Consider the following 24,629-nt stretch of genomic DNA (forward strand, 5'->3'; position numbering starts at 1 on the left):
ACAGGGTAGAAACTGATCATTTGCAGAAATTTACAAATGGGAGTTAGATTAGGATGGAAGAAAGGAAAAATAGAAGGGAACACAGAGCGACGCAGAGAGCATAGGAGGTAACAGGGATGCCTAGAATCACATAGTATTAATTTGTTTTAATGGTTAAATCCTGTTTGTGAAATGTTCCAGATCTAGTCATGAAAATTCAATGGGTACTTACTGTCTCAAGTCACCCTTGTGTGCCAATTCAAGTTCCACCTCAGGAGAAGATGAGTTGATGTAATTCCTCTGTTTTGTTGCACAGGACTTTGATCCACATTTTCCCTGAGGTATTCATCATAGACACTCATGGGAAAACCTGATCTTAATCCCATGGCATTAACCCAAAGCACCTGCAGTAAAGCGAGAAACATACCATAATAGCAGATTCTAACAGAGAATGCACTGAACAGTCCCAATCACCTGGCCACACCTAACTCCTGCAATCTGCACCCTATTTTGTTCCAACTCTGTAATGGCAGCATCCAGCTTCACCGGCTACCCCATACCCCAATATCTCTTCTAAATATCCATTGATTGTAAGTACTCCGGTTGTTCATCTGCTGAGCTGTTAGAGTAATAAATGGTGTTTTTATTTAATAAGCACCTAAATAATTAATTATTTTATATGAGGTTATTTTTATCTCCCTGAGACTACTGGGGATCTGAAGGTCAAGTTTTTTTCACACAGAAACATTTTCCAAGTGGGAGATCACAGAGAGAGTTGGAAACAGTTCCTTGTGGAGTTTACATGTCAGATTTTAAAAGTGAACGGGGCCTGCTGGAGTGTCTTCTGACCATTGAGATTGCTTGGGTTATTAGTAACTAATAACCCAAGCAATGGGGCAGTTGCTATGTATTAGCAAAACTAATTATTTTGAACGAGAAATAAACATAGACTCCGAGAGGAATAGAAACAAACCCATTTTATTTATCAAGATATATTACGGGGAGTCCACCTCACAATCAGGGTGTTCTGGACTCCATGTAAACAGTGGAGAGTTTCTTCTTTTATACAGCACAGATTCAAGATGTTCATAATTTTAGTCTTAACCACACTTTCACTACACAGAGCAAATAGATATATCCATAGGACAAAGCATTTTTAATCATAGAACAGACAATAACTAAGTCATATGGATGTATGTTCCTCTTTTCTGCAGACAGTGTTGCATCCTGATTTTGAAAGACTGCCTGCTGTAAGACTATGCTTAGGACATTGGATTACAAAATTCAAATAGAAAACTGCAAGTTAGCTACTTAGTTTGTTAACCCTTTTGCTGACCTTTCAACCAGCTAGTCTGAACTGATTTTATGGCTAACTATGTGTAAAGTTTTGGCAACACTAGAAGAATTGGGAAGTTTCATATTTTCATAACTTTAAGAGTCATAATGGAAAAGTACTAGCAATTCTGGTGCTATCAGACCAATAATACTTCATTCTTCCACAGTATACAAGTAGAGGCAGTGTATAGTAAGACTGTGAGGAAGGACAGGGAGTGGGTAGGGCAAAATTGAAGTCGGTGGGATGAGCTGAGTAGCTGTGGGAAAAATTGAAAAGGGTGATGAATACAGGGCTAAAGGTGTTATACTTGAATGCTCGCAGTATACAGAATCAGGTAGATGATCTTGCAGCACAGCTGAGATTGGCAGGTATAACATTATGGGCATCATTGAGTAATGCTGAAGGATGATCATAGTTGGTAGCTTAACATCCAAGGATACACACAGTATCAGAAGGACAGGCAGGTAGACAGAGGAGATGGCTCTGCTGGTAAAAAGTGAGATCAAATTCTAAGAAATAGGTGACATAGGTTCAGAAAATGTAGAATTTTTATTGGTAAAGTTAATAAACTGCAAAGGTAAAAGGAACCTGATATGAGTTATATACAGGCCTCCGAAAAGTAGCCAAAAAGTGGGATACAAATTACAAAAAGCCATGCAAAAAGGGCAATGTTATGATAGACATGCGGGATTTCAACATGCAGGTAGATTGGAAAAATTAAGTTGGCACTGGATCCCAAATGAGAGAATTTGTAGAATGCCTTCAAGACAGATTTTTCAAGCAGCTTGTGCCTGAGCCTAGTAGCGAAAGACAATACTAGATTTGATTAGGGATCTTAAGGAAAAGGAACCCTTATGAGGCAGTGATCATAATATGATAGAATTTGCACTGTAGCTTGAGAGGGAGAAGCTAAAGTCAGATGTATCAGTATTACAATGGTGAAAGGGAATTTTAGAGGCATGAGAGAGGAGCTAGCTAAAGTTGATTGGAAGGGGACACCAGCAGGGATGACAGCAGAACAGCAATGCTGGAGTTTCTGGGATACATACGTCCCAAAGAAGAAGTATTCTGAAGAGAGAATGTGGCAACCATGGGTGACAAGGGAAGTCAAAGACAGCATAAAAGCAAAAGACAGGGCATATCATATTGTAAAAATTAAAGGGAAGTTAGAAGTTTTGGAAAATTTAAAAATAAACAGAGGGCAACTAAAAAGCCGTAAGGAAAGAAAAGATCCAATACAAAGATATAAAAGAGGATGCACCATGTTTTTATTCAGAAATATAAAGAATAAAAGAGAGGCAAAAGTGGATACTGGTCCACCAGAAAATGACTCTGTAAAGGTAGTAATGGGGGGGGGGGGGGAGACAAAGGAACTTAATAAGTATTTTGCATCAGTCTTCACTGTGGAAGACACTAGCAATATTCCAGATGCTCAAAAGTGTCAGGGGGCAGAAGTGAGTTGCTATTACTGAGGAGAAGGTGCTTGGGAAGCTTGGGTACCTGAACCATATGGGCTACACTCTAAGGTTCTGAAAAAGAGGCAGCTGCAGTTATTGTCAAAGATTTGTAGTGATCTTCCTTGAATCATAAGATTCTCGAATGGTTCTGAAGGACTGGAAAATTACAAATGTCACCCCACACTTTAAGAAAGGAGATTAAGGAGATTAAGTGGGATGTTATTTACTTTGAACTTTAGAAGGTATTTGACAAGGTGTCTCACATGAGGCTACTTAACAAGTTAAGGTCCACAGTATTATAGCAATGGTTGAAAAATGCATGCAAAAAGTGGGAATAAAGGTTGGCTTTTCTTGTTGACTGCCAGAGACTAGTGGGGTATCCTGCAGTAGGTACTGGGACTGCTTCTTGTTACGTTATATGTCAATGATTTAGATTACGGAATTGATGGCTTTGTGGCTAAGTCTGCAGACAATACACAGATAGCTAGAGGGGCAGGGGCAGATAGTCCTGCAGTAGCAGGGAGTCTGCAGGGGGAATTAAGCAGATTAAGAGAATGGGCAAAAAAAGTGATAGATGGAAAACAGTGTTGGGAAGTATATGGTCATGTACTTTGGTAGAAGAAATAAAAGCATATACTATTTTATAAATAGAGAGAAAATTCAAAAATCAGAGGTGTAAAGGACTTGGGAGATCTTGTGTAGAATGCACTAAAGGTTAGTTGAGTTAGTGGTAAGGAAGTTAGCAAAGTTAGCATTCATTTCAAAAGGACTAGAATATAAAAGCAAAGGTGTAATATTGACACTATATAAGGCACTGTTGAAACCTCACTTGGAGCATTGTGAGCTGTTTTGGGTCCCCTTATCTAAGAAAATATGGTCTGGTTGAGGAGAGGTTTCAGAGGAAGTTCACAAGTATGACTCTAGAAATGAAAAGGTTAACATCTGAACAGCATTTGATTGCTCTGTGCCTGTACTCACTGAAGGTCAGACAAATGATGGGAGATCTCATTGAAACCCATCAAATATTGAAAGTCCTAGATAGAGTGGATTCCCATGCCCACTTTCCATCCATACTGGGTTGAGCGCTGAGCTAGCGACTAGAACTCATAAAAAAAAATTGCCTGCTACAGAAACATCAACAACAAGAAGTTGATGGCCTATGCTCTCTCATGAGTTGAAAAGCAATTTCTTGTCTTCTTCTAGATAGAGTGGATGCGAAGAGCATGTTTCCTATTGTGGTGGAGTTGAGGACCAAAGGGAACAGCCTCAGAACAGAGGAACATCTATTTAGAATGGAGCTCAGGAAGAATTTATTTAGCCAAAGGGTAGTGAATCTGTGAAATTCATTGGCACAGATGTGGTCACGTAGGCCAAGTCTCTGGGTGTATTTAAAGTGCAAGTTGATATTCTCTTGGTTAGTCAAGGCATCAAAGGTCACGGGGAGAAGGCAGGAGAATGGGTTAATGAATCAGTCATGATAGAATGGTGGAGTTGACTCATTGGACTGAATGGCCTAATTATGTTCCTATGCCTTATGATTTTATAAGAGGATGGAAGAGCAAGTGATAGAGGCAGATAGTAATAAAGTATTGAAAAAAAAACAAATTTAGACCAATTCTTGAATAAGGGAGATATGGGCAAAATGTCAGCAAGTGTGATTAGCATAGATGAACATCACAGTCGGCGCACAGCAGTTGGGCCAATGAGTCTATTTCTGTGTGGTATAACTCTATGAATCTATGATACTCCTCCATGTCAATTGTGCAAAATTCTGATACCTGTAGAAGCAATTGGCCTGGGATAGCTCCCAAATTTAGGTTGTGTTGCTGGCTATAGAGGATCTTTAACAGCTTTCCATGAAGACTGTGATGCCAAGACCTTCATAGAACTCATTCCTAAAAGCAGATTACAAAAACTGCTTTATGGATCACCATGGAGTTTACTACTTCAAATAAAATGTAATGTACTCTCTTTTGAATGGTTAAGTCTACGTGATTATTCCATCATGAAGTACCTAAAGATGTTTCATTGTTTTTTAATGATCATATATAAATTCAAGTATTTGTTGAGGTAATGCCTTGGAACAGTGAGTTTTGGAGGCAAGCAGTGATGTGCTGGGAAGGTGTCTCCATGTGGTTGACACTTCATTACGATCCATAATAATTTCATGTGATTGACATTAATACTCAACTTAAAATAAAACTTAATTTTCTGTTTCAAACCGCTTGTGCAAGATTACGTACAACTAAATTGGATTATGCTATTTCTGTAAAATATCATGAGATTTTAAGTAGATTGCATGTATAAAAGTAAAGACTAAAATTGCATTTTATTTAATTCTTGTCCATTAGTCATAAATCTGGTTGAATGAAGCTCAGTGCATAAGAGATTGTTTGACAAGCAGGAAATGCATATTAACTCTATATCAACTTCCTGTCACAGGAGCAAGTAATCTACAGAAATTGAAAGTGATTCTTTCAAATGGGTTGTATTCTGCTTAAATGTACCCAACAGTACCAATGTAAAATCAAGCAAAGTGTTTGAGAGAATGTGGCTGGCAAGAGAATTAGTTAACGCCAAAAAGAATAGCTTGATCGCTGCGTGCATTCAAGTTGCTATGATTGCGACTTTCTTCTTAACTGCCCGTTCACTTGGTACAGTATTCCTTCTTTTACAAAAATATTTTAAGCTTATTTGTTGTATAATTGCTTCTTTCGAAATACCAGAATGCTACTTACTGCACAACTATTCCTTTCAAAAACAGTCAAATTATAATATTGCTTTAAGATAATTTAATTCTTGTTCAAAATGGCATTTTTAAGTAGGTGAATTCAGACCTTTTAGATCCTATCTTCAAATTTTTCACAATTCTAACATTTCCTCATGAAATTATTGTATGTTTGTGTTTAAAATATATTTTCTGTTTTGCTCTGCAGTTATAGAAATATATTTGTTTATTTGTTGGGTTGGCAGTTGAATCAGTTATTTTTGGTAACCATTATATATGCATAATATATAACCATTATATAAGTAAATTATATATGCCTTACTATCTCCAAGAATCATCGAGCTCTAAAGCCTTTAAATATTTTCAAAAGTAATTATTTTTATCTTTGATAAAGTAAAATTTAAGTATAATTTCCACCGTAAACATTTTGTCAATCTATTCCATCTTTACATTTAAATGAGTTATGAATCTGATTTTAACCTGATTCATTTTGATGCCATTTTCCATATTTAAATGATTTAAATTTATCAGAAAACAGCATGCAATTTAGACTAGTATTTTCTATTTAGTTCAGGACATTAAGCACAACCATGAAGTTAGCCAAAAACAGTGCTTCTAAATTTGATAGCAAAGGAGCTTAATGACTATGTTAGGTTCCTTTTTTCTAAAAAGAAGCCCTGTTTGGAATATTCTGACTTTTTAAACTCCAACCATCTTGCTGCAGTACTGCCCCCAAATCCAGCTTTAAAGGTGTCAAACTGATTAGTCACCCAAGGTCAGAGAAGTTGTAATTTCAAAAATTGTTCAGATTACTTCTACATGAAGTGAGAGATTCAAGATTCAAGATGTTTAAAGTTATTTACTGTACACAAGTGTAAGGTGAACTAAATAATTGCTACTCCGGATCCAATGTAACAAAAACAAACACAATGATAATACTATAAGTCATTTACATGACTTTGACAGTATACATTCCTTTTGTTGTTTTGTACTTTTATGTATTTGATACAACTTCGCCTCTGATTTGTATTTAATCATTTTTTAAAAATCAATTAAAAATATTTAAAATGAAATGATAATACTATTGAAATAAATATTAAGTATAAATACATAAGATAGCTTATTTACATAGGTTGATTGTATGTCCGTAAAGCGATCAAGCTGTATATAAAGTGATGGGAAATAATAAAGTAGTGGTGGAGTTAGTGGGTGGTGTGTTGATCAGTCTTACTGCTTCGGGAAAGTAACTCTTTCTGAGCATAGTGGTCTGGGTGAGGATAGTATGTAGCCTCCTCCCTGATGGGAGTGGGGCAGTGTATCCATGAGCAAAGTGTGTGGAATCCTTCATGATGTTACTGGCCCTTTTCTGGCACCTTTCTGTATATATGTCCTTGATGGCAGATAGGCTGGTGCCAGTGAAGCACTGGGCAGTTTTGACTACCCATTATAGAGCCTTTCTGTCCACTGCAGTGCAGTTTCCATGCTAAATGATGCAGCTTGTTAGGATGCTCTCTACTGTGCATCTGTAGAATGATGTGAGCACGAATGTGCAAATTGCTTCTGGGCTCCGATCCTGACGCCTATGCAAATAGGCAACACCATGGCGTGAGGCCTAGTCCTCATTAGAACTGAGGCCATGCAGCACCTCCGCTGTTGGTCCCACTAATAAACCAGTGAATCAGACTTGCAACATTTCACATTACCAATGTCCAACTGTGTCTCGCGAACATAAGAAAAACGAATATGACAATCACTCAATGTTAGTACATCGCCTTCACAGCAACGTGGTCCGCACCAGTTCCAGCTCCTCCACCAATGAGCAACTCACTGATGGGGGTAGACCTGCAGAACTTGATGTTCTTAATGTCCAGCCAATTACACCATTGGCTGTCCCCATCTACAGTCATCTAAACAAAAGGTCACCCTAGCAGGAAATGATACAGTAGTGGTGGAACTGTTGATCAGCACTTGGACTGATCTTTCATAATGATATATGGAATCTCTAATGAATGGGATTCCATTGGACAGTTACCTGAAATGCAAAAGGATTCAAGATTGGTGAATTTCATTTTCAGTACACAAGTGTAAAGGAGAACAAAATAATTGTTACTCCGGATCTGATGCAGCACAGAAAAAAAACATATTAAGATAAAGAACTGAATAAATATAAATACATTAAAATAGCTTATATGCAGGATTGTATGTCCATAAAGTGATGTTAGGTGTAGGAGTGTCTGTATATCTGCTGACTCCAATGGGAAGTGATAAAGTCATGGTAGTGGGAATGTGTTGGGGTGGGTTAATGGGTGAAAGTGCTGATCAGCCTGATGGTTTGGAGGAAGCAACTGTTTTTGAGTTTGATAGTCCTGGTCTGGATGCTGTGTAGCCTTTTCCCTAATAGGAGTTAGGTGTTCCCTAACAGTCCATGAGCAGGGTGGGTATGATCCTTTGTGATATTGCTGGCCTTTTTCCAGCACCTTTCTATATATACGTATATATGTCCTTGATGGCAGGTAGGCTGGTGCTGATGATGTATTTAGCAGTTTTAATTACTCATTAGAGAACCTTCCTGTCCATTGTCATGCAGTTTCCATACCACATAGTGATGCAGCATGTTAGGATGCTCTCAACTGCGCATCTGTAGAAAGTCAAGAGATTTGATGTGCACAGTCCAGCTCTCTCTAGCCTCTTCAGAAATTAAAGGCATTGGTGAGCTTTCTTGACTGTGTAGGATGTGTTCTGGGACCATAAGAGTTTATGTATGATGTACAATGGCTTCCATGATTTTGCTGCTGATGTAAAGCAGGGTGGGGGTGTTGTGAGTTCTCCTGAAGTTGATAACCATCTTTTTTGTCTTGCTGACTCAAAGGAAAAGGTTATTTTCCTAGCACCAGGCCTCGAGCTCCTCCACTTCCTCTCTGCAGGCCATCACATCATTGGTGATAATGAGCCCCACCACTGTTGTGTCATCAGCAAAGTTGATGATGTGACTGCTTGGACGTTTGACCGTGCAGTAGTGTGTGACCAGAGTATACAGCACTGGGCATGGTATCCATCCCTTTGGGGCACCCTTGTTGAGGTTGTTGGGGAGAGAGAAGCGGTTGTGCATGCTGACAGTCTGAGGTCTGTTCATTAGGAAGTCCAACACCCATTTGTACTGTGGAGTAGAGGTCATGGTAGTGTATTTGTGAGGAAGACTAAGCTGATTGTGAATTTGCCCAGCCTGATTTTGGTGTACATGTCAATGTCCATCCTTTATTTTGTTAAAATAGTAGTTATGATGCAGATTGCTCATTTCATAATCAATGATATTTTTGTTGGTCTGGAATAACAAACCACACCAGGTACGTCAATGTATGTCCAAATGATGATTTTATAGTAATTCATTAGTTCTGTGTTCATCATTACTAAAAGTAATTGAATTCTTTTAAATGTCAGATTATTGATTGAAATTTAAGTTTCACAGCAGTCGAGGTAGAAGTTGAAATCACATCTTCAGGTGGTTAAGTCCAGATCTCTGGTTCGCTAAATAAGTAATTTAACCACTATCATGCAAGAACATCTAAAGAGCAGATTTGTTTTGAAATCTGGCGATGCCACAATGCATCTAAGCAACAATTATGATTGATATGTCAGTAAAATAGCATTAAGTTAGCACCCAGACTCCCCCGATAATGATATTCCATTAACCAAATAATCAGTATTCTGTTGAGGGATAAACATTGACCAAAAACACCAAGAAATCCTCCCCAGTTATACTTTAAATAAAGCCATGGAACCTACTTCACAGATGGCACCTCTAGCCATGCAACATTGCACTCAGCAGCACCGAAAGTCAAGCCTCAAATTTTGTGCTCAACTTCCGAGGTCATTGAACCAAGAGGGAAACCATATACAATAATTAAATAGATTAGAACTTCCTCCTTCACTCACTGCTCAACTATAGAACAATTACTGCCTTTCCTTGCTCTGATCACCAGATGTTGACACACAGATAAGGGATATCTTGTTGTAAGGTGGTAAGCACCTGCATCTCAGCAGGGCCAAGCATAGATAGATAGATAGATAGATAGATACTTTATTCATCCCCATGGGGAAATTCAACATTTTTTCCAATGTCCCATACACTTATTGTAGCAAAACTAATTACATACAATACTTAACTCAGTAAAACATATCTTACTCCTGGCGATTGAATTGTAAAGCCGAATGGCATTGGGGAGTATTGATCTCTTCATCCTGTCTGAGGAGCATTGCATCGATAGCAACCTGTCGCTGAAACTGCTTCTCTGTCTCTGGATGGTGCTATGTAGAGGATGTTCATGACATCATGACATCATACCTGAACAAACTTTATCCATAAGTCAAAGTCAAAGTAAAATTTATTATCAGAGTACATACGTCACCACATACAACCCTGAGGTTCTTTCTCAAGTGGGCATACTCAGTAAATCACTCGGATAGTAACTATAAACAGGATCAATGGGCAACAAACTGTGCAAATGCACATATAATAAAATAGAAATAAATAATGAGCATGACATAACAAGATAAAAGAGTCATTAAATGAGTGTAGTCATAAGTTCTTTCTGGGGAAGGTATGACCTGTACAAAAAGGATTGGGTACATCTGAACCCGGGCGGGACCAATATCCTTGTGAGCAGGTTTTCTAGAAGGGTTTGAGCTAGGTTAGCAGGGGAGTGGGAACTGGAATGATAAGGTTGAGGATGGGGATGTTGGAATACTGTAGTGAGACACTGAGGATGGACAGAAAGATGATAGGGCAAAACTAGTCAGTGGGATGAGTCGAAGTCTAACGAGGGCAAAATCGCAAAGGTGATGAATACAGGACTGATGGTGTTATCTTGAATACACACAGTATGCAGAATAGAGTAAATAATCTTGTGGCACAGTTAGAGATTGGTAGGTATGATTTTCTGAGCATCAGTGCATCATGGCTGATAGGAGCTTAACATTCACGAATACATATTTTATTGCAGGTAGGCAGAGGGGGTGGGTTGGCTCTGTTGGTAAAAAATGAAATAAAATCCTCAGAAAGTGGTGACATAGGATCAGAAGATGTAGAATCCTTGTGGGTAGAGTTAAGAAACTACAAAGATAAAAAGACAGTGATAGAAGTTTCACACAAGACTCTGAACAGTAGCCAGGAAGGGGGATATAAGTTTCAATGGGAAACAGAAAAGCTATGTAATAGGGGCAATGTTATGCTTGTCATGGGGGATTTCAATAAGTAGATAGATTGGGAAAACTAGGTTGGTGCTGGATCCTAAGAGAGGATATTTGTAGATATCTATGAGATGGATTTTTAGAGCAGTTTGTGGTTGAGTCCACTAGGGGGAAGGCAGTTCTGGACTGGATGTAGTGTAATGAATCAGATTTGATTAGGGAGCTTAAGGTAAAGAAATGCTTAGGAGACAGTGGTCATAACATGATAGAATTCATCCTGCAGTTTGAGAGGGAGAAGATAAAGTCAAATGTTTCGCTATTACAGAGGAGTAAAGAGAATAACAGAGGCATGAGAGAGCAGCTGCCCAAAATTGATTTGAAAGGGACATTAGCAGTGATGATGGCAGAACAACAATGGCTTAAATTTCTGGGGGTAACTCAGAAGACACAGGATAGGTACATCCCTAAGATGAAAAACTATTCTAAAAGGGGGATGAGGCAACCATGGTTGACAAGGCAAGTCAAAGACAGCATAAAAGCAAAAGAGATGGCATATAATAAAGCAAAAATTAATGGGAAGTTAGAGGATTAGGAAGCTTTTAAAAAAGCACTGGAATGCAACTAAAAAAAACATAAGGAGAGTAAAGTTAAAATATAAAGATAAGCTAACTAATAGTATCAAAAAGGATACCAAAAGATTATTCAGAAATATAAAGAGTAAAAGAGAGGTGAGAGTGGATATTAGTCTCCTGTAAAATTATGCTGGAGAAGTAGTAATGAGGTAAAAAAAAAAAGCAGATGAACCAGATAAGTGTTTTAACACAATCTCACAATCTTGAGTGTGGAAAACACAAGCAGCATGCCAGAGATTCAAGAGTGTGAGGGGGCAGAAGTGATTGTAGTTGCTGTTACTAAGGAGAAGCTTCTTGGGAATCTGAATGGTCTGAAGGTAGATAAGTCAACTGGACCAGATGGACTACACCCCAGGGTTCTAAAAGACATAGCTGAAGAGATCGTGCAGGCATTAGTAATGATCCTTCAAGAATGACTAGATTCTGAAATGGAAAATTGCAAACATCATTTCACTCTTTAAGTAGGGAGGGAGGTAGAAGAAAAGGAATCATAGACTAGTTAGCCTGACTTCAGTGGTTGGGAAAATATTGGAATCTGTTATTAAGGATGAGGTTTTGAGGCACTTAGATTTGAGTAGGCCAAAGTCAGCATGGTTTCCCTCAGATGAAATCTGGCCTGACGAATCTGTTGGAATTCTTTGAGGAAACAACAGGCAGGATAGACAAAGGACGTTGTTTACTGGGATTTTCAGAAGGCCTTTGAAAACGTGTTGCATAGATAGATAGATAGATAGATACTTTATTCATCCCCATGGGGAAATTCAACTTTTTTCCAATGTCCCATACACTTGTTGTAGCAAAACTAATTACATACAATACTTAACTCAGTAAAAAATATGATATGCATCTAAATCACTATCTCAAAAAGCATTAATAATAGCTTTTAAAAAGTTCTTAAGTCCTGGCGGTAGAATTGTAAAGCCTAATGGCATTGGGGAGTATTGACCTCTTCATCCTGTCTGAGGAGCATTGCATCGATAGTAACCTGTCACTGAAACTGCTTCTCTGTCTCTGGATGGTGCTATGTAGAGGATGTTCAGAGTTATCTATAATTGACCGTAGCCTACTCAGCGCCCTTCGCTCAGCTACCGATGTTAAACTCTCCAGTACTTTGCCCACGACAGAGCCCGCCTTCCTTACCAACTTATTAAGACGTGAGGTGTCCCTCTTCTTAATGCTTCCTCCCCAACACGCCACCACAAAGAAGAGGGCGCTCTCCACAACTGACCTATAGAACATCTTCAGCATCTCACTACAGACATTGAATGACGCCAACCTTCTTAGGAAGCACAGTCGACTCTGTGCCTTCCTGCACAAGGCATCTGTGTTGGCAGTCCAGTCTAGCTTCTCGTCTAACTGTACTCCCAGATACTTGTAGGTCTTAACCTGCTCCACACATTCTCCATTAATGATCACTGGCTCCATATGAGGCCTAGATCTCCTAAAGTCCACCACCATCTCCTTGGTCTTGGTGATATTGAGACGCAGGTAGTTTGAGTTGCACCATATCACAAAGTCCTGTATCAGTTTCCTATACTCCTCCTCCTGTCCATTCCTGACACACCCCACTATGGCCGTGTCATCAGCGAACTTCTGCACATGGCAGGACTCTGAGTTAAATTGGAAGTCTGATGTGTACAGGGTGAACAGGACCGGAGAGAGTACGGTTCCCTGCGGCGCCCCTGTGCTGCTGACCACCGTGTCAGACCTACAGTCTCCCAACCGCATGCTAAATGAGGTAAGAGCCCATGCTATTACAGGAAAGATACTGGCCTGGATAGAAGATTGAGTAACTGGCAGGAAGCAAAGATTTGGAATAAAGAGAGCCTTTTCTGATTGGCTGCCGGTGACTAGCAGTTTTTCACACGGATTGATATTGTGACTGCTTCATTTCATGTTATATGTCAAGATCTGGATGACAGAATTGATTGTTTTATGGTCATGCTTGCAGAAGATGCAAAGGTAAGTGGAGGGGCAACTAGTGTTGAGGAAGCAGGGAGTCTGCAGAAGGACCTAGACAAAGTGGGAGAATGGGCAAATAAGTGATATATGGAATGCAGTGTAGAGAAATGTATGGTCATGCACTTTGGTAGAAAGAATAATGGCATGGATTATTTTCTAAGCGGGGAGAAAATTCAAAAATCAGAGGTGCAAAGGGACTTGAGAGTCCTTGTGTAGGATTCCCTAAAGGTTAACTTGAAGATTGAGTAGGTGGTATGGAAGGCGAATGCAATGTTAGCATTAATTTCAAGAGGACTAGAAAATAAAAGCAATGATGTATTCCTAAGGCTTTATAAAGCATAGGTCAAACTGCATTTGGAGTATTGTGAGCAGTTCTGGGCTCCTTATATAAGAAAAGATGTGCTAGCATTGGAGAGAGTCCAGAGAAAGTTCACAAGAATGATTCCTGGGTTGAAAGGGTTAATGTATGAGGATCATTTTATGGCTTTGGGTCTGTACTTGTTGGAGTTTAGAAGAATGAGGAGTAATCTCATTGAAATGCATCCAATATTGAATGAGCTAGATAAAATGGATGTGGAGAGGATGTTTCCTTTAGGGATCAGTCTAGCACTATCTTAGAATAGAGGGATGTCCATTTGGAACAGAGATGAGAAGGATTTTCTTTAGACAGAATTTGGTGAACCCATTGCCACATTGGCAATGGTGGAATTCATTGCCACATACAACTGTGGAAGCCAAGTCTTGAAGTATATTTAAACGGAGGTTAATAGGTTCTTGATTAGGCAGAGCATGAAAAGTTAAAGGGAAAAGGCAGAAGAATAGGGTTTAGAAGGATAATAAATTAGCCACAATGGAATGGCAGAGCAGACTTGATGGGCTGACTGGTCTAATTCTGGTCCTATATCATATGTTTTATAAAATAGCTGAAAGGAACTTTGACATTTGGCTTGACCAGTGTGAAAGGACTCTAAATGCTTCTAAAGCAAAAAAAAAACAAATAGAAATTTATATGAAATACTTTTAAACAATTAAAAACATTAAAGCAAACAAAGCAGTTCAGCATTGTAAATTACCTTATAAGTCTTCAGCCTCAGAGCTGTTCTCGGCTGCACAAACTAACATGGCTGTTTTGTGTGCATGTGCATGCACACTTGAAAAATCTACTAAGCCACTTTTACTCATAGATATAAAAATTACTTGTTGAGAAGATGCCAAGGGTAACTTTCATTGTGTAAATTTAACACGATAGCAATCTTATCTGTAGCCAGGAAGGAAGAGTACATGTATGAAAGCAGAGAAAAGAAGCACTATATGGATATGTATCTTCTAATTTAGAGATCAGGTTACCTTTATAAAATGGTATTACAGGCATTCATGAAAATGTACAATGACCAAAAGTGCAAATATTTCTACTAATTTAAATGTTTTTAAATAATGGAAAAAAAATATATTGAATGTCATGGACAGTGTTTTCAGTTACAAACAATATATACCTATAAAATAGATGAAGCGCATCAGGCAAGCATCATTTTCTGTTGATTAGTAGTGGCATTTGCCAAATATAAAAAATATGCCCCACGATTTACCAGAATGCTCTATTGTGTTTTAGTGTTTCTGTCTGTGGTAGTCTAGTTAAGCAAATTAAGTATCATCTAGGGTTGCCAATGTATGCCATTTATGAAAGAGTATTAAAGCCGTGTAATACTCAGCACTTCCAGGCTCTTTCTAAATTAAGCCTTCTAATATTCATTTTTGTAGATCTCAGATATTATGGTGATAAAACACTGAGATTAATTTTGCATTTATTGTCCCAGAGATGTAAAGTCATTTTGCTAGCCCTGCACAAGATGTGTTTATACATTAAAAACTTCATTTAGCAAAAATGGGTATCAATCATTGTTAACATGCAATAAAACAGAAAATACTGGATATACTTAGCATATTTCTGAACCTTCCTGCATTCACAATCTAAGATACTGGAGGATAACTGGTAATTTAAACTATCAATGTTACTTTATTTATTAGATAACTGGCATTGTGCAAAGGAACATTTCTTACAGTAGCCTCTTCTAAAAGGATGAGAGATTCTGAAAGCTGCAACACTGAAAAAATGTAGAAATAGGGAGCAGTCAAAACGGAACACGCTGCAGTTTAAAAATGGAACCAATAAATATTACGCATGTGACTGTGTTCCACTTTAGAATGACACAAAAGTGTTTTGCTCCAGATACTTGGGTCAATAGGGCATTCTTCCCAACATGGTCTGACCTGATCGCACTCCTACAGCAGCATTGTTTGAGCCTCATCGGCCTCATTTGCTAGGTTAAATGTGCATCTTCCATAGCTGCTTCCATTAAGCAAGCTCTTTACTGGTTTACCTGAAGTGGTGTCCACCCTATTGAGGTGAGTCACCCACTTAAATCATGACTTCATATGATGTGAGTTATGCAACCACTGCCTTCCATCTTGCAGCTTCCCCATCACTGTAGCTCCAGCTCCTCATAGCGACAGGCCTTAGGAACTTGCATTACAGTGATCATTCAGCCACTTACAGTTGCCCTATGGTCTGTAGCGAAAAGAAAAATGTTCGGTCTAAATCACATGCACTTTTTTCGCACAAAACTTGTAGCTAAGCAACTTGTCAGTATTTTCCACTTTTTAACCTGATCTTCAATGTCTACAATTGGCCAGTGTTATTTCCAACCTGGCTTGGATATATCCATGGCTTTGTTTGTCTGTGCATACCTTTCCAGAGTTAATTCTGTTTTGCATACAGCCATATGTAGCATAGCCATATATTGCATATATAGCATAGGACCCTGGTCAGACCCCATTTGGAGTACTGTGCTCAGTTCTGGTCACCTCACTACAGGAAGGATATGGAAACCATAGAAAGGGTGCAGAGGACATTTACAAGGATGATGCCTGGATTGGGGAGCATGCCTTATGAGAATAGGTTGAGTGAACTCGGCCTTTTTACCTTGGAGTGACAGAGGATGAGAGGTGGCCTGATAGAGGTATACAAGATGATGAGAGGCATTGATTGCGTGGATAGTCAAAGGTTTTTTCCCAGGGCTGAAATTGCTAGCACGAGAGGGCATATTTTTAAGGTGCTTGGAAGTAGGTACAGAGGAGATGTCAAGGGTAAGTTTTTTATGCAAAGAGTGGTGAGTGTATGGAATGGGCTTCTGGCAACGGGGGTGGAGGCGGATGCGATAGGGTCTTTAAAGAAACTCCTAGACAGATATATGGAGCTCAGAAAAATAGAGGGCTATGGATAATCCCAGGTAATTTCTCAGATAAGGACATGTTCAGCACAGCTTTGTGGGCCGAAGGGCCTGTATTGTGCTGTAGGTTTTCTATGTTTCTATTCTTGCAGGCTGACGCCCCAGATTACACAAAATATCCAAACTTTAATGGGAGTTTCATCAGAAAAATTGTATTATCTACTAACAATTTTAATTATGTTAAGAAAATGTCACAGGATTCATCCTCCTCCTAGTTGCATGTAACGAACCAATAAAGTGAACTATTTCATTGCTTACTGGGTTGCAATATGACAGTGATGCACCTGAGGCATTCTCCATGGTCTCATTTGAGGACTTTACAGTTTGATACAGCTGTCTTATTTGAAACTAAAGTAACATAATAGCATCTTAATTTCTTCTGTGCTGGCTAATTGACTGTAACCAGCTAAATAAAATGGATGACCTTTTCCCTCCACTCTTGCCATCCTGTGGTAACTTATTGTTGTTCCTCTCCGTGCCTTGTGGTGCATCAGGTGGCAACCTTGTATTTTCCTTAGCATTTGTCTGTTGTTTATGAGACCGAGTTGTTAGCTCGATGCTCAACCCAGCACAGATGGAAAGCGTGCAAGGAGCTGGCAGGAGACAAATCTGGGACCATTTGCCTCAAAGTCTGGTGTGTATGCCACTACATCACCTGCCAGCTATTGTGGTAATTTACTTGCCAGGAAATCAAGTATCTTTAATTTGTTCAACATATATTTGTTCAGTTGAATCTTATGGCCTGATTTTGGAAGGATCAGCTTAACATTCAATATTCCAAATCTGTCAAGTTATCCAGGGTATAATTTCATGTATCAGCATTTCTGACACCACGTCTCAGTATATCTTCTATTCTTGAGGCGGCCAGGGATTTAAATCAATAAACAGAGTTACTTTATTTTATAAAGATTCTTATAATGTAAAAAGCAGTATTTCTTACAGTGGTTCCTTGGCAAAGATAGATATTCTGAAGAACTTTCTGTGTTGAAGTGTCGCAGCTATGAGAGGAATTGGTCACACTTCTTAATATATCTTCACAATGGCCAGATAGGAACGGAACTCCCTCATGGCTAAAAATGGACTTTTCTGAAAGTGAAGTACAGTAATGCCCATTTCTGGATTGTTTCACTTTACTTCAGAAGTGTAGTCGCTCTTCCTCACACATGGGTCATAATAGACGTCTAAAATTTCCTGTCAGATAAACGACCAAAATGCCATTTCCCTTTTGGCACAGTTTTTATGTTTTGCTAGCAGAAGCTTATCGACATTGTCTCAGGTCTGCTCAATGGCAGGTGCTCAAAGAAGAAATATGCTTCAATTTTGCTCTCTGGACTGGAAACCCATTGAAGCAGAGCCATTATTTACCATCCAGCTTTTACATCAAGGATCAACTTTATTCACTGTATATACTTATATGTAATATACACTCCACTCCACCATCGCCATCTCTCCTCATGCACTATCTCTAATTTCATGGCTTCCATGTCACAGATCTCTGATTCTCCAACTTCCTAACCCCTTTTCATAGTTTCAGCTCAACTGCTTTACCACCAACTCTAATTCAAATCTTCCCCAGTAGACACAAATGAGAATCTCATTTTCCAAATTCAGTCTCCCGTAATCAATGGATGGTATATTATGCTCCATTCCATTGTGACGGATCTTCACTATCCTGGGTAGGAGATCTTATATTTGCTAAGCTTGCTTTCTATACAACAGCTGCTGCCATTTGAATGATCGCAAACAGTCGTAAGTAAGTTCCCAACTAACAATTTGTTTAGCTTCTGGTTGTAAATGGATGTCACTCTTCAGCTTTTAAAATGTAAGTGAAAAGCAGTAATCAGTTTGAAGTTAAACTAGCACTCTCTATAGAACAGCTTTGCAAACAAGCTCTGAATTTTGAAAACTCTTTGTGTAGACATTCTCACTGCATCAGCTTTATTATTACTCAAGAGTAGAGTGTAAGTCAATGGGTTGTTTCAAACAGACAAGCTGATACTTACATTGCTTAGGTCAAGGGAGCTTGCTGAACAAATGGATAATATCATTGAACATATCAATATACAATATACTTATTATTGGGAGGTCTATGTACTCAGAAGTTAGCTTTACTGCACTAATTGTGAACTGTGAACATTAAACTGAGGTGTATGTCTCCAAAAGATGCTTTTCAACCATTTGTGTTAAAAGGACATCTGAGGAAATGTCACATGCGTATGAGGTCATCCAAGTGGAGAAAAGGGGTATAAATGTAGAGGGCAGTTCAGGCTTATTAGGAATGAGATAAGAAACATCAAGAAATGTGAAAGAAGCATGGGTTGAATGAGAATTCATTCCTCCAGGTTCAGTTTCTGCAAGGAAAATTTGTTCATCTGCATTGTGGGCATGCCTTTTTAGTTTATAGGAATGGCACGTGTTTTGGAAATCCTTAATCCTTTGCGATTTCTGTTTTGGAAATGTTTATGACAGAAACCCTCTGTGAGTTTTTGAAATGTATTTTAAGAGTGTTGTTTGGAGTTAAAAACATGTATCAGTGAAAATAAATTAACTGTGTTTTAAACTACTTTGTCAGCTGGAAGTAGATTCTTGTTAGTAGGGAGAGGCGACCTGCTGCTCAAATAGAAGGTATTGCCAACTAAACTCGCAGTGAAGAATAAACAGTGAAGCAAACTAGTCTTTGAAGTTTGGGTAATTACAGTATAATCTCCCTTTAGTAAGAGTACTTGTGGCTATTTACATCAGACAGGGCTAAAATTCTTAATTTGAGTTTAGAACTTTGTGGTCAGCAAACCCAATATCATCACACATTTTTATTTCCATACTGTCTCTTGCTACTTGTTTCTCTTTCTGTGGATGCTGCCCAACCTTCTGTGCATTTGCAGCATTTTCTCTTTTGCTTTCAGATTATCAGCACCTGCAGTTTTCTTTCTAATTGACTTATTAAAATTATTGGTGATATTCAACCTAGGTAACACTCAAACATGAAACAGGAAAAGGTTCTAAAGTTGAAAATTAATAAATTTTAAACTCAAAGCAATGTGTCTTTGAATATGGAAACAGACTTGTTATCAAGGGAGCAACATAATCTGTGTAAAATCCTGGCCTTTATTGAGACTGGGGTGTGGAAATGCATTTAGGCTACAGATAAGATGTTGTGGCGATACTGACTGACAACATGATTCCTCTTTAAAAAATAGTTTAAGTGAAATTTTGGCAAAAGGATGCAATTTACAGATGGTTTGGTTTAGATTCTTTTAATTGACACAAATTACTGTGAGATAAAGATGTAATCACGCTCCAGTGTGGTGCAACATTTCATGCCTTATGCCATCATTGCACCTGGAACTATTTTTCTGCTTCCAAAAACAAAGACAAAGTTTAGAACAGAACTTCTAAGTTAACACTATCACCAATTATGCCTCATACAAAAAGCCTTCAATGATCCATATGAATTCTCGCTTACATTTTTAAGAACAAAAAAAAATTGAGAACCTTTCACGGTATCGTGGGGAAAAAACTGTTTCAAACAACAAAAAAAACAACAGCAAAAAAAAACAGTCTGCTGGAGGAACTCATGAGGTCAGGCAACATCTGTGACGGCAAAAAGGTAGTCAAAGTTTCAGGTCAAGATTCTGTATTAATATGTTCTCCATCCACAATTTCTTGTGTTTCCACAATAGTACAGCAGGATTTACTGTAAAAGCTGCAGTAATTATCAAACAAGTAATTTTAACATAGTTCTTCCAAATGTTTGTGCAACTTCATTGAGTCTATTTGTAAGCAACAAATTTCTTGTAAGTTCCCTTTTGGAACAGATTCATTTTCAAAAATGTAATATTATTTCAACGATTAATATTGTTCAAATAGTTTAATAAACATCAATTATGTTGAGACATTTTAATTTCTTTGTTACTTGAATAATAAGTGCAACTCCCCAAAGCAAAACTGTCACTTTGATGGAAGCAGTTGTGGTGATAAACATTTGCTAAATCCATGAGTTCCCATAATTTAGATTACAAGTAAATTAATGGTTGCTACTGCTTTTAAGAGAGTATTGACAATAAAGTGAACACTGGGTTCATCTATTAAGTGCTTATTATTGCAAAAGTTAAGAAAGGAGTTTAGGAGAATACGTTAGTTTGAAATTATCTCTCTTCACTTTGATCGATCTGATTCTGCACCTGCTATTTTCTGCTTACTACAACCATTTTTTTAACTGTCTAGAATTCACAATTTTTGATATGCAGTAAGTTATAATCTTCTATATCAATAACAATATGAAGAATAAGCTGCTTTTATATATAGCAACTAAATAATCTTCAGTTAAAAATTAAATTTGTTGAAGACATTATTGGAAGTAAAACAATATTTTGAATAACAAATAAAAAAATACTGGTTTTAAACAAAAAGTTGTTTGCTGTAGTCATATGCCTCAGAACTACATAATAACAGAGTTCATATGCCTCTGTTGCAATTTATTTTATTACTTGCAAGTATTGCATACTTGACATGCAAAACTTTTACATTATTTTTGCAGAAAATCAAGTTCATACTGCGCATATAACCACTGTCTTGGGAGATAAGATCAGTTTGAACTGTTCTGCTAATCATCTGTCTGAAGAAATTACAATGATCAAATGGAGTCGGTCAACGGGAACAACATCCGAAAACATTCTATCCTATGGTAGCCATGGCAAATTGCATAGGTTCCTCGAAGATGATAGACTAACAATTTCATCTTCTGACGGAACTGTTCTCCAGATACAGCCAGTAAACCTAATGGATGAAGGAAATTACACATGTGAAATTTCAGCTCTCCAGGGAGTTTTTCGAGACCATTTTTTCTTAGTCATAATAGGTAAGATTAGCAGCACAAAATCTCCACAGAACTCTTGCTACAGTTTCACATCAAGTTAAGTAGAAATTATAAGTCAGGAGGATATCACTGAGATTATTTAGTAAAACAATTGCAAAACCCATGTTTTCATAGCACTGCATATCTGATGTATATTCCAAAGCACCAGTTTACGGTCTACAGTGGTGGACATACTTAATAATTCTATTAATATTATTATTAATTATTATAATAATAATAATAATAATAATATTCTTAATATTATTAATATAATGTAATAATATGCTGTGCTCCTTGTCGTCTTATGGTGATGAAGTAAAAATAAATGTGCTGCGTGTTTGTGGAAAAGTGGAACTGCGGAAGAGGCTTGATTCATTCAGGTTTTGTTCATTAAGCACATTGCTGCATATCTCCCTTTCATTAATCATCTAGAGAAAAATAAATTATTGATACCTGGACCTCTTCTGATACTTGCTTGAGTGTGGCTGTGGTGTGTGCTTATTACTGTATTAGGCTATACGGTGAGCAGAGAAGATTTTAAGAGCTGGTATTCTGTCCTAATGCAGTATTTTGAATCAAAATGTCAATAATCCCTTTCCTCACATTTATGCCGCTTGACCTGCTGAGTTCCTCCAGCAGATTGCTTATTCCTGCTCTTCAGGCGTTCAGTTCAGTCACACTTATATGGAAACATGGGGAACAGGAGCAAGAATAAGCTACCCAACCTTCAATCATGTCACATTATTCAATACAATCATGGCTGGTCCTTCAGCTCAATAACAAATTCCAACTCTTCTCCTATCCTTATTTTTTGTGTTTCTAAAAATCTGTCTCCCTTTTTAAATATTTTCAACAACCTGGTCTCCACAATCTTCTGTGTCAGAGATTCCATAGGCTCATCCTGAATGAAGGATCAGTGGCAGGAATGTTTTTGGAAGGATCCTGGGGACAGTATTTACTTCTATTTGGAAAGGTAAGGATTGATTAAGAATAGTCAGCATAGCTTTGTGTGTGTGAAATCATGTCTCAGAAATCTGATTGTATTTTTTGAAGAGGTACCCACGGCGATTGACAAGAGCATACAGAATTTGCTTGGATATGAAAGTGGATAATAAACAGAGGATGATAATGAACGGTTGTTCTTAAGGTTGAGAGCTTGTGATCAATTGTGTGCCCAGGAAATGATGCCCTTTGTTATTTGTCATAGACAGTATATTATAATGATCTGGATGAGAATGTAGGAAGCATGATTAGAAAGCTTACAAATGACACCAGAATTGGTAGTATAGTGGGACAGTGAAAGAGTTTGTTTGAAGCTCCAATAAGAAACTGGGAAGATGGCCGATGAAATTGAAATCATTTTGGGAAGTTAGACTTGGCCAGTGCCCTAAGGAGTGTTACTGAACAGAGATACCATTAGGTACAATTACATAGTTCCTTAAAAGTAGAATATAGGTGGTGAGAATGACATATAATGTGCTTGCATTCATTGGCTGAGGCATTGAATGTAAGAGTTTGGATGTCTTGTTAGAGTAATACAAAATATTGATTTGGACCTACCTGGAGTATTGTGTGTAATTCTGGTCATCACATTATTGGAAGAATGAGTTAGTGAGATAGGGTGCAGAAAAGATTAATAGCATGTTACCTGGTTTGGAGGGCTTGAATTATAAGGAAATTTTGCATAAGCTAGATTTGTTTTACATGGGACAAAAGAAGATGAGTGGTGACATGACAGGGAAATATCAAACAATGAGAGTATGTCACAAAATGCTTGAAGCATTAAGCAGGTCAGGCAGCATCTATGGAGAGGGATAAACTATTGACATTTAAGGCTGAGACCCATCATCTGGACTATTTATTCCACTGCATAGATGCTGCCCAACCTGCTGAGTTTCTCCAGCAATGTGTGTGGCTCTGGATTCCCAGTGTCTGCAGAATCTCTTGTGTTAATGACAGCATATATAACATATATATTGCCAGTGTCTGTTTCCCATTGTAGTGGTGTCTGAAGCTTAAAAGTGAAAAGGAGAAGGCTTGGAAAGAATCTGAGGCAGATTTTTCACACAGAGGGTAGTGGATATATGGAAGAAACAACATTGCCTATAGCATAGCCCTACTCCCCAAAGCAATGCTCCACAGCAAGCAAATAAAATAGACATACCGTATCTATGAATGATTGCAAGAGAAGAAGTGATTAGCCTTGGATGCACAATATACTGCCCAATATCAGGATCAACATTAGCTGGAATACAAATCGACAACAGATAGAGCAAACATGTAGCTTTCTAGGTTTCATCCACAGATGAAAGGTAATGTGGAAATTTGCATTAGAATCTCAGAGTCACATAGCACAGAAACAAACTCTTTTGATCCACCCCTGACTATCTATCCTATTTATGCTTCTCAAAATTTTGTAAACCTCTCTAAGGTCACAGTTCAGCCTCCTACGTTCCAGTGAGAATAATCTCAGCTATATATCATGCCCTTCCTGTAATATTGAAACAATTTCACTTACTTCCACTCTAGATTTCTTCCACGTTCTGAGATTTATACCTGAAGGACTCAATTCTTCAGCTTCAGTGTTTGTTTCTTTGTTGAAAGAGATCATAATTATTTATTTACAAAAAGAAATATGTATACCATGTTCAATACTGTTGGGGTGTGTGGGCAACTTATTGAGGGGAGACACAGCACCTGGGTCTCTGGCACTGTGGCTCAGAAGGGAAGGGGGCTGTTGCAACGAATGAGGCAAACCCAAGCACAGAGATTTAGTTAGGATGCAGACGCGGCTATGAACATTGAATGACAAACAGGAGGGAGAGCAGGGAGGCAGGAGACAGCTAGAATTTATCTTGACACGGAAAGACTGGGTTTCACAGGTAAACCTCAGAACTGGAGTTGAACTTAGAAAACTGACCTTGACTCGGAGAGACTGAGTTTCACAGGTAATTTTCCAGGATCAGGGATGTCTTAGATCAGGTCCATGGCATTCTAAAGAGGGAGGGTGAACAGCCATAAGTCTTGAGACATAATGGCACCAATGACATAGTAGGAAAAGGGAGGAGGTCCTAAAGAGAGAGTTTAGAGATCTATAAAAAGCAGGACCTCAAGGGTAGTAATCTCTGGATTTCTGCCTGTGCAATGTGCCAGCCAGGGTAAGAATAAGATGAACTGGCAGATGAATGTGTGGCTGAGGAACTGGT

At 38.3% G+C, this 24,629-nt stretch overlaps 1 protein-coding gene across 1 annotated transcript in view; it reads left to right on the forward strand.

Moving 5' to 3' along the window:
- The first annotated feature begins 5,316 nt into the window (after positions 1-5,316).
- LOC140727308 (cell surface glycoprotein CD200 receptor 1-B-like) overlaps positions 5,317-24,629 on the forward strand; it is a 48,932-nt gene continuing 29,619 nt past the window's right edge. The window contains exons 1-2 of the mRNA XM_073044570.1: positions 5,317-5,426; positions 21,106-21,426. Of these exons, the coding sequence (XP_072900671.1) occupies positions 5,321-5,426; positions 21,106-21,426 (427 nt within the window). The 5' untranslated portion in view covers positions 5,317-5,320. The remainder of the gene's footprint in view (positions 5,427-21,105; positions 21,427-24,629) is intronic.

Source organism: Hemitrygon akajei, chromosome 5 (assembly GCF_048418815.1).
Source record: "Hemitrygon akajei chromosome 5, sHemAka1.3, whole genome shotgun sequence".
NCBI classification, from domain to species: domain Eukaryota; kingdom Metazoa; phylum Chordata; class Chondrichthyes; order Myliobatiformes; family Dasyatidae; genus Hemitrygon; species Hemitrygon akajei.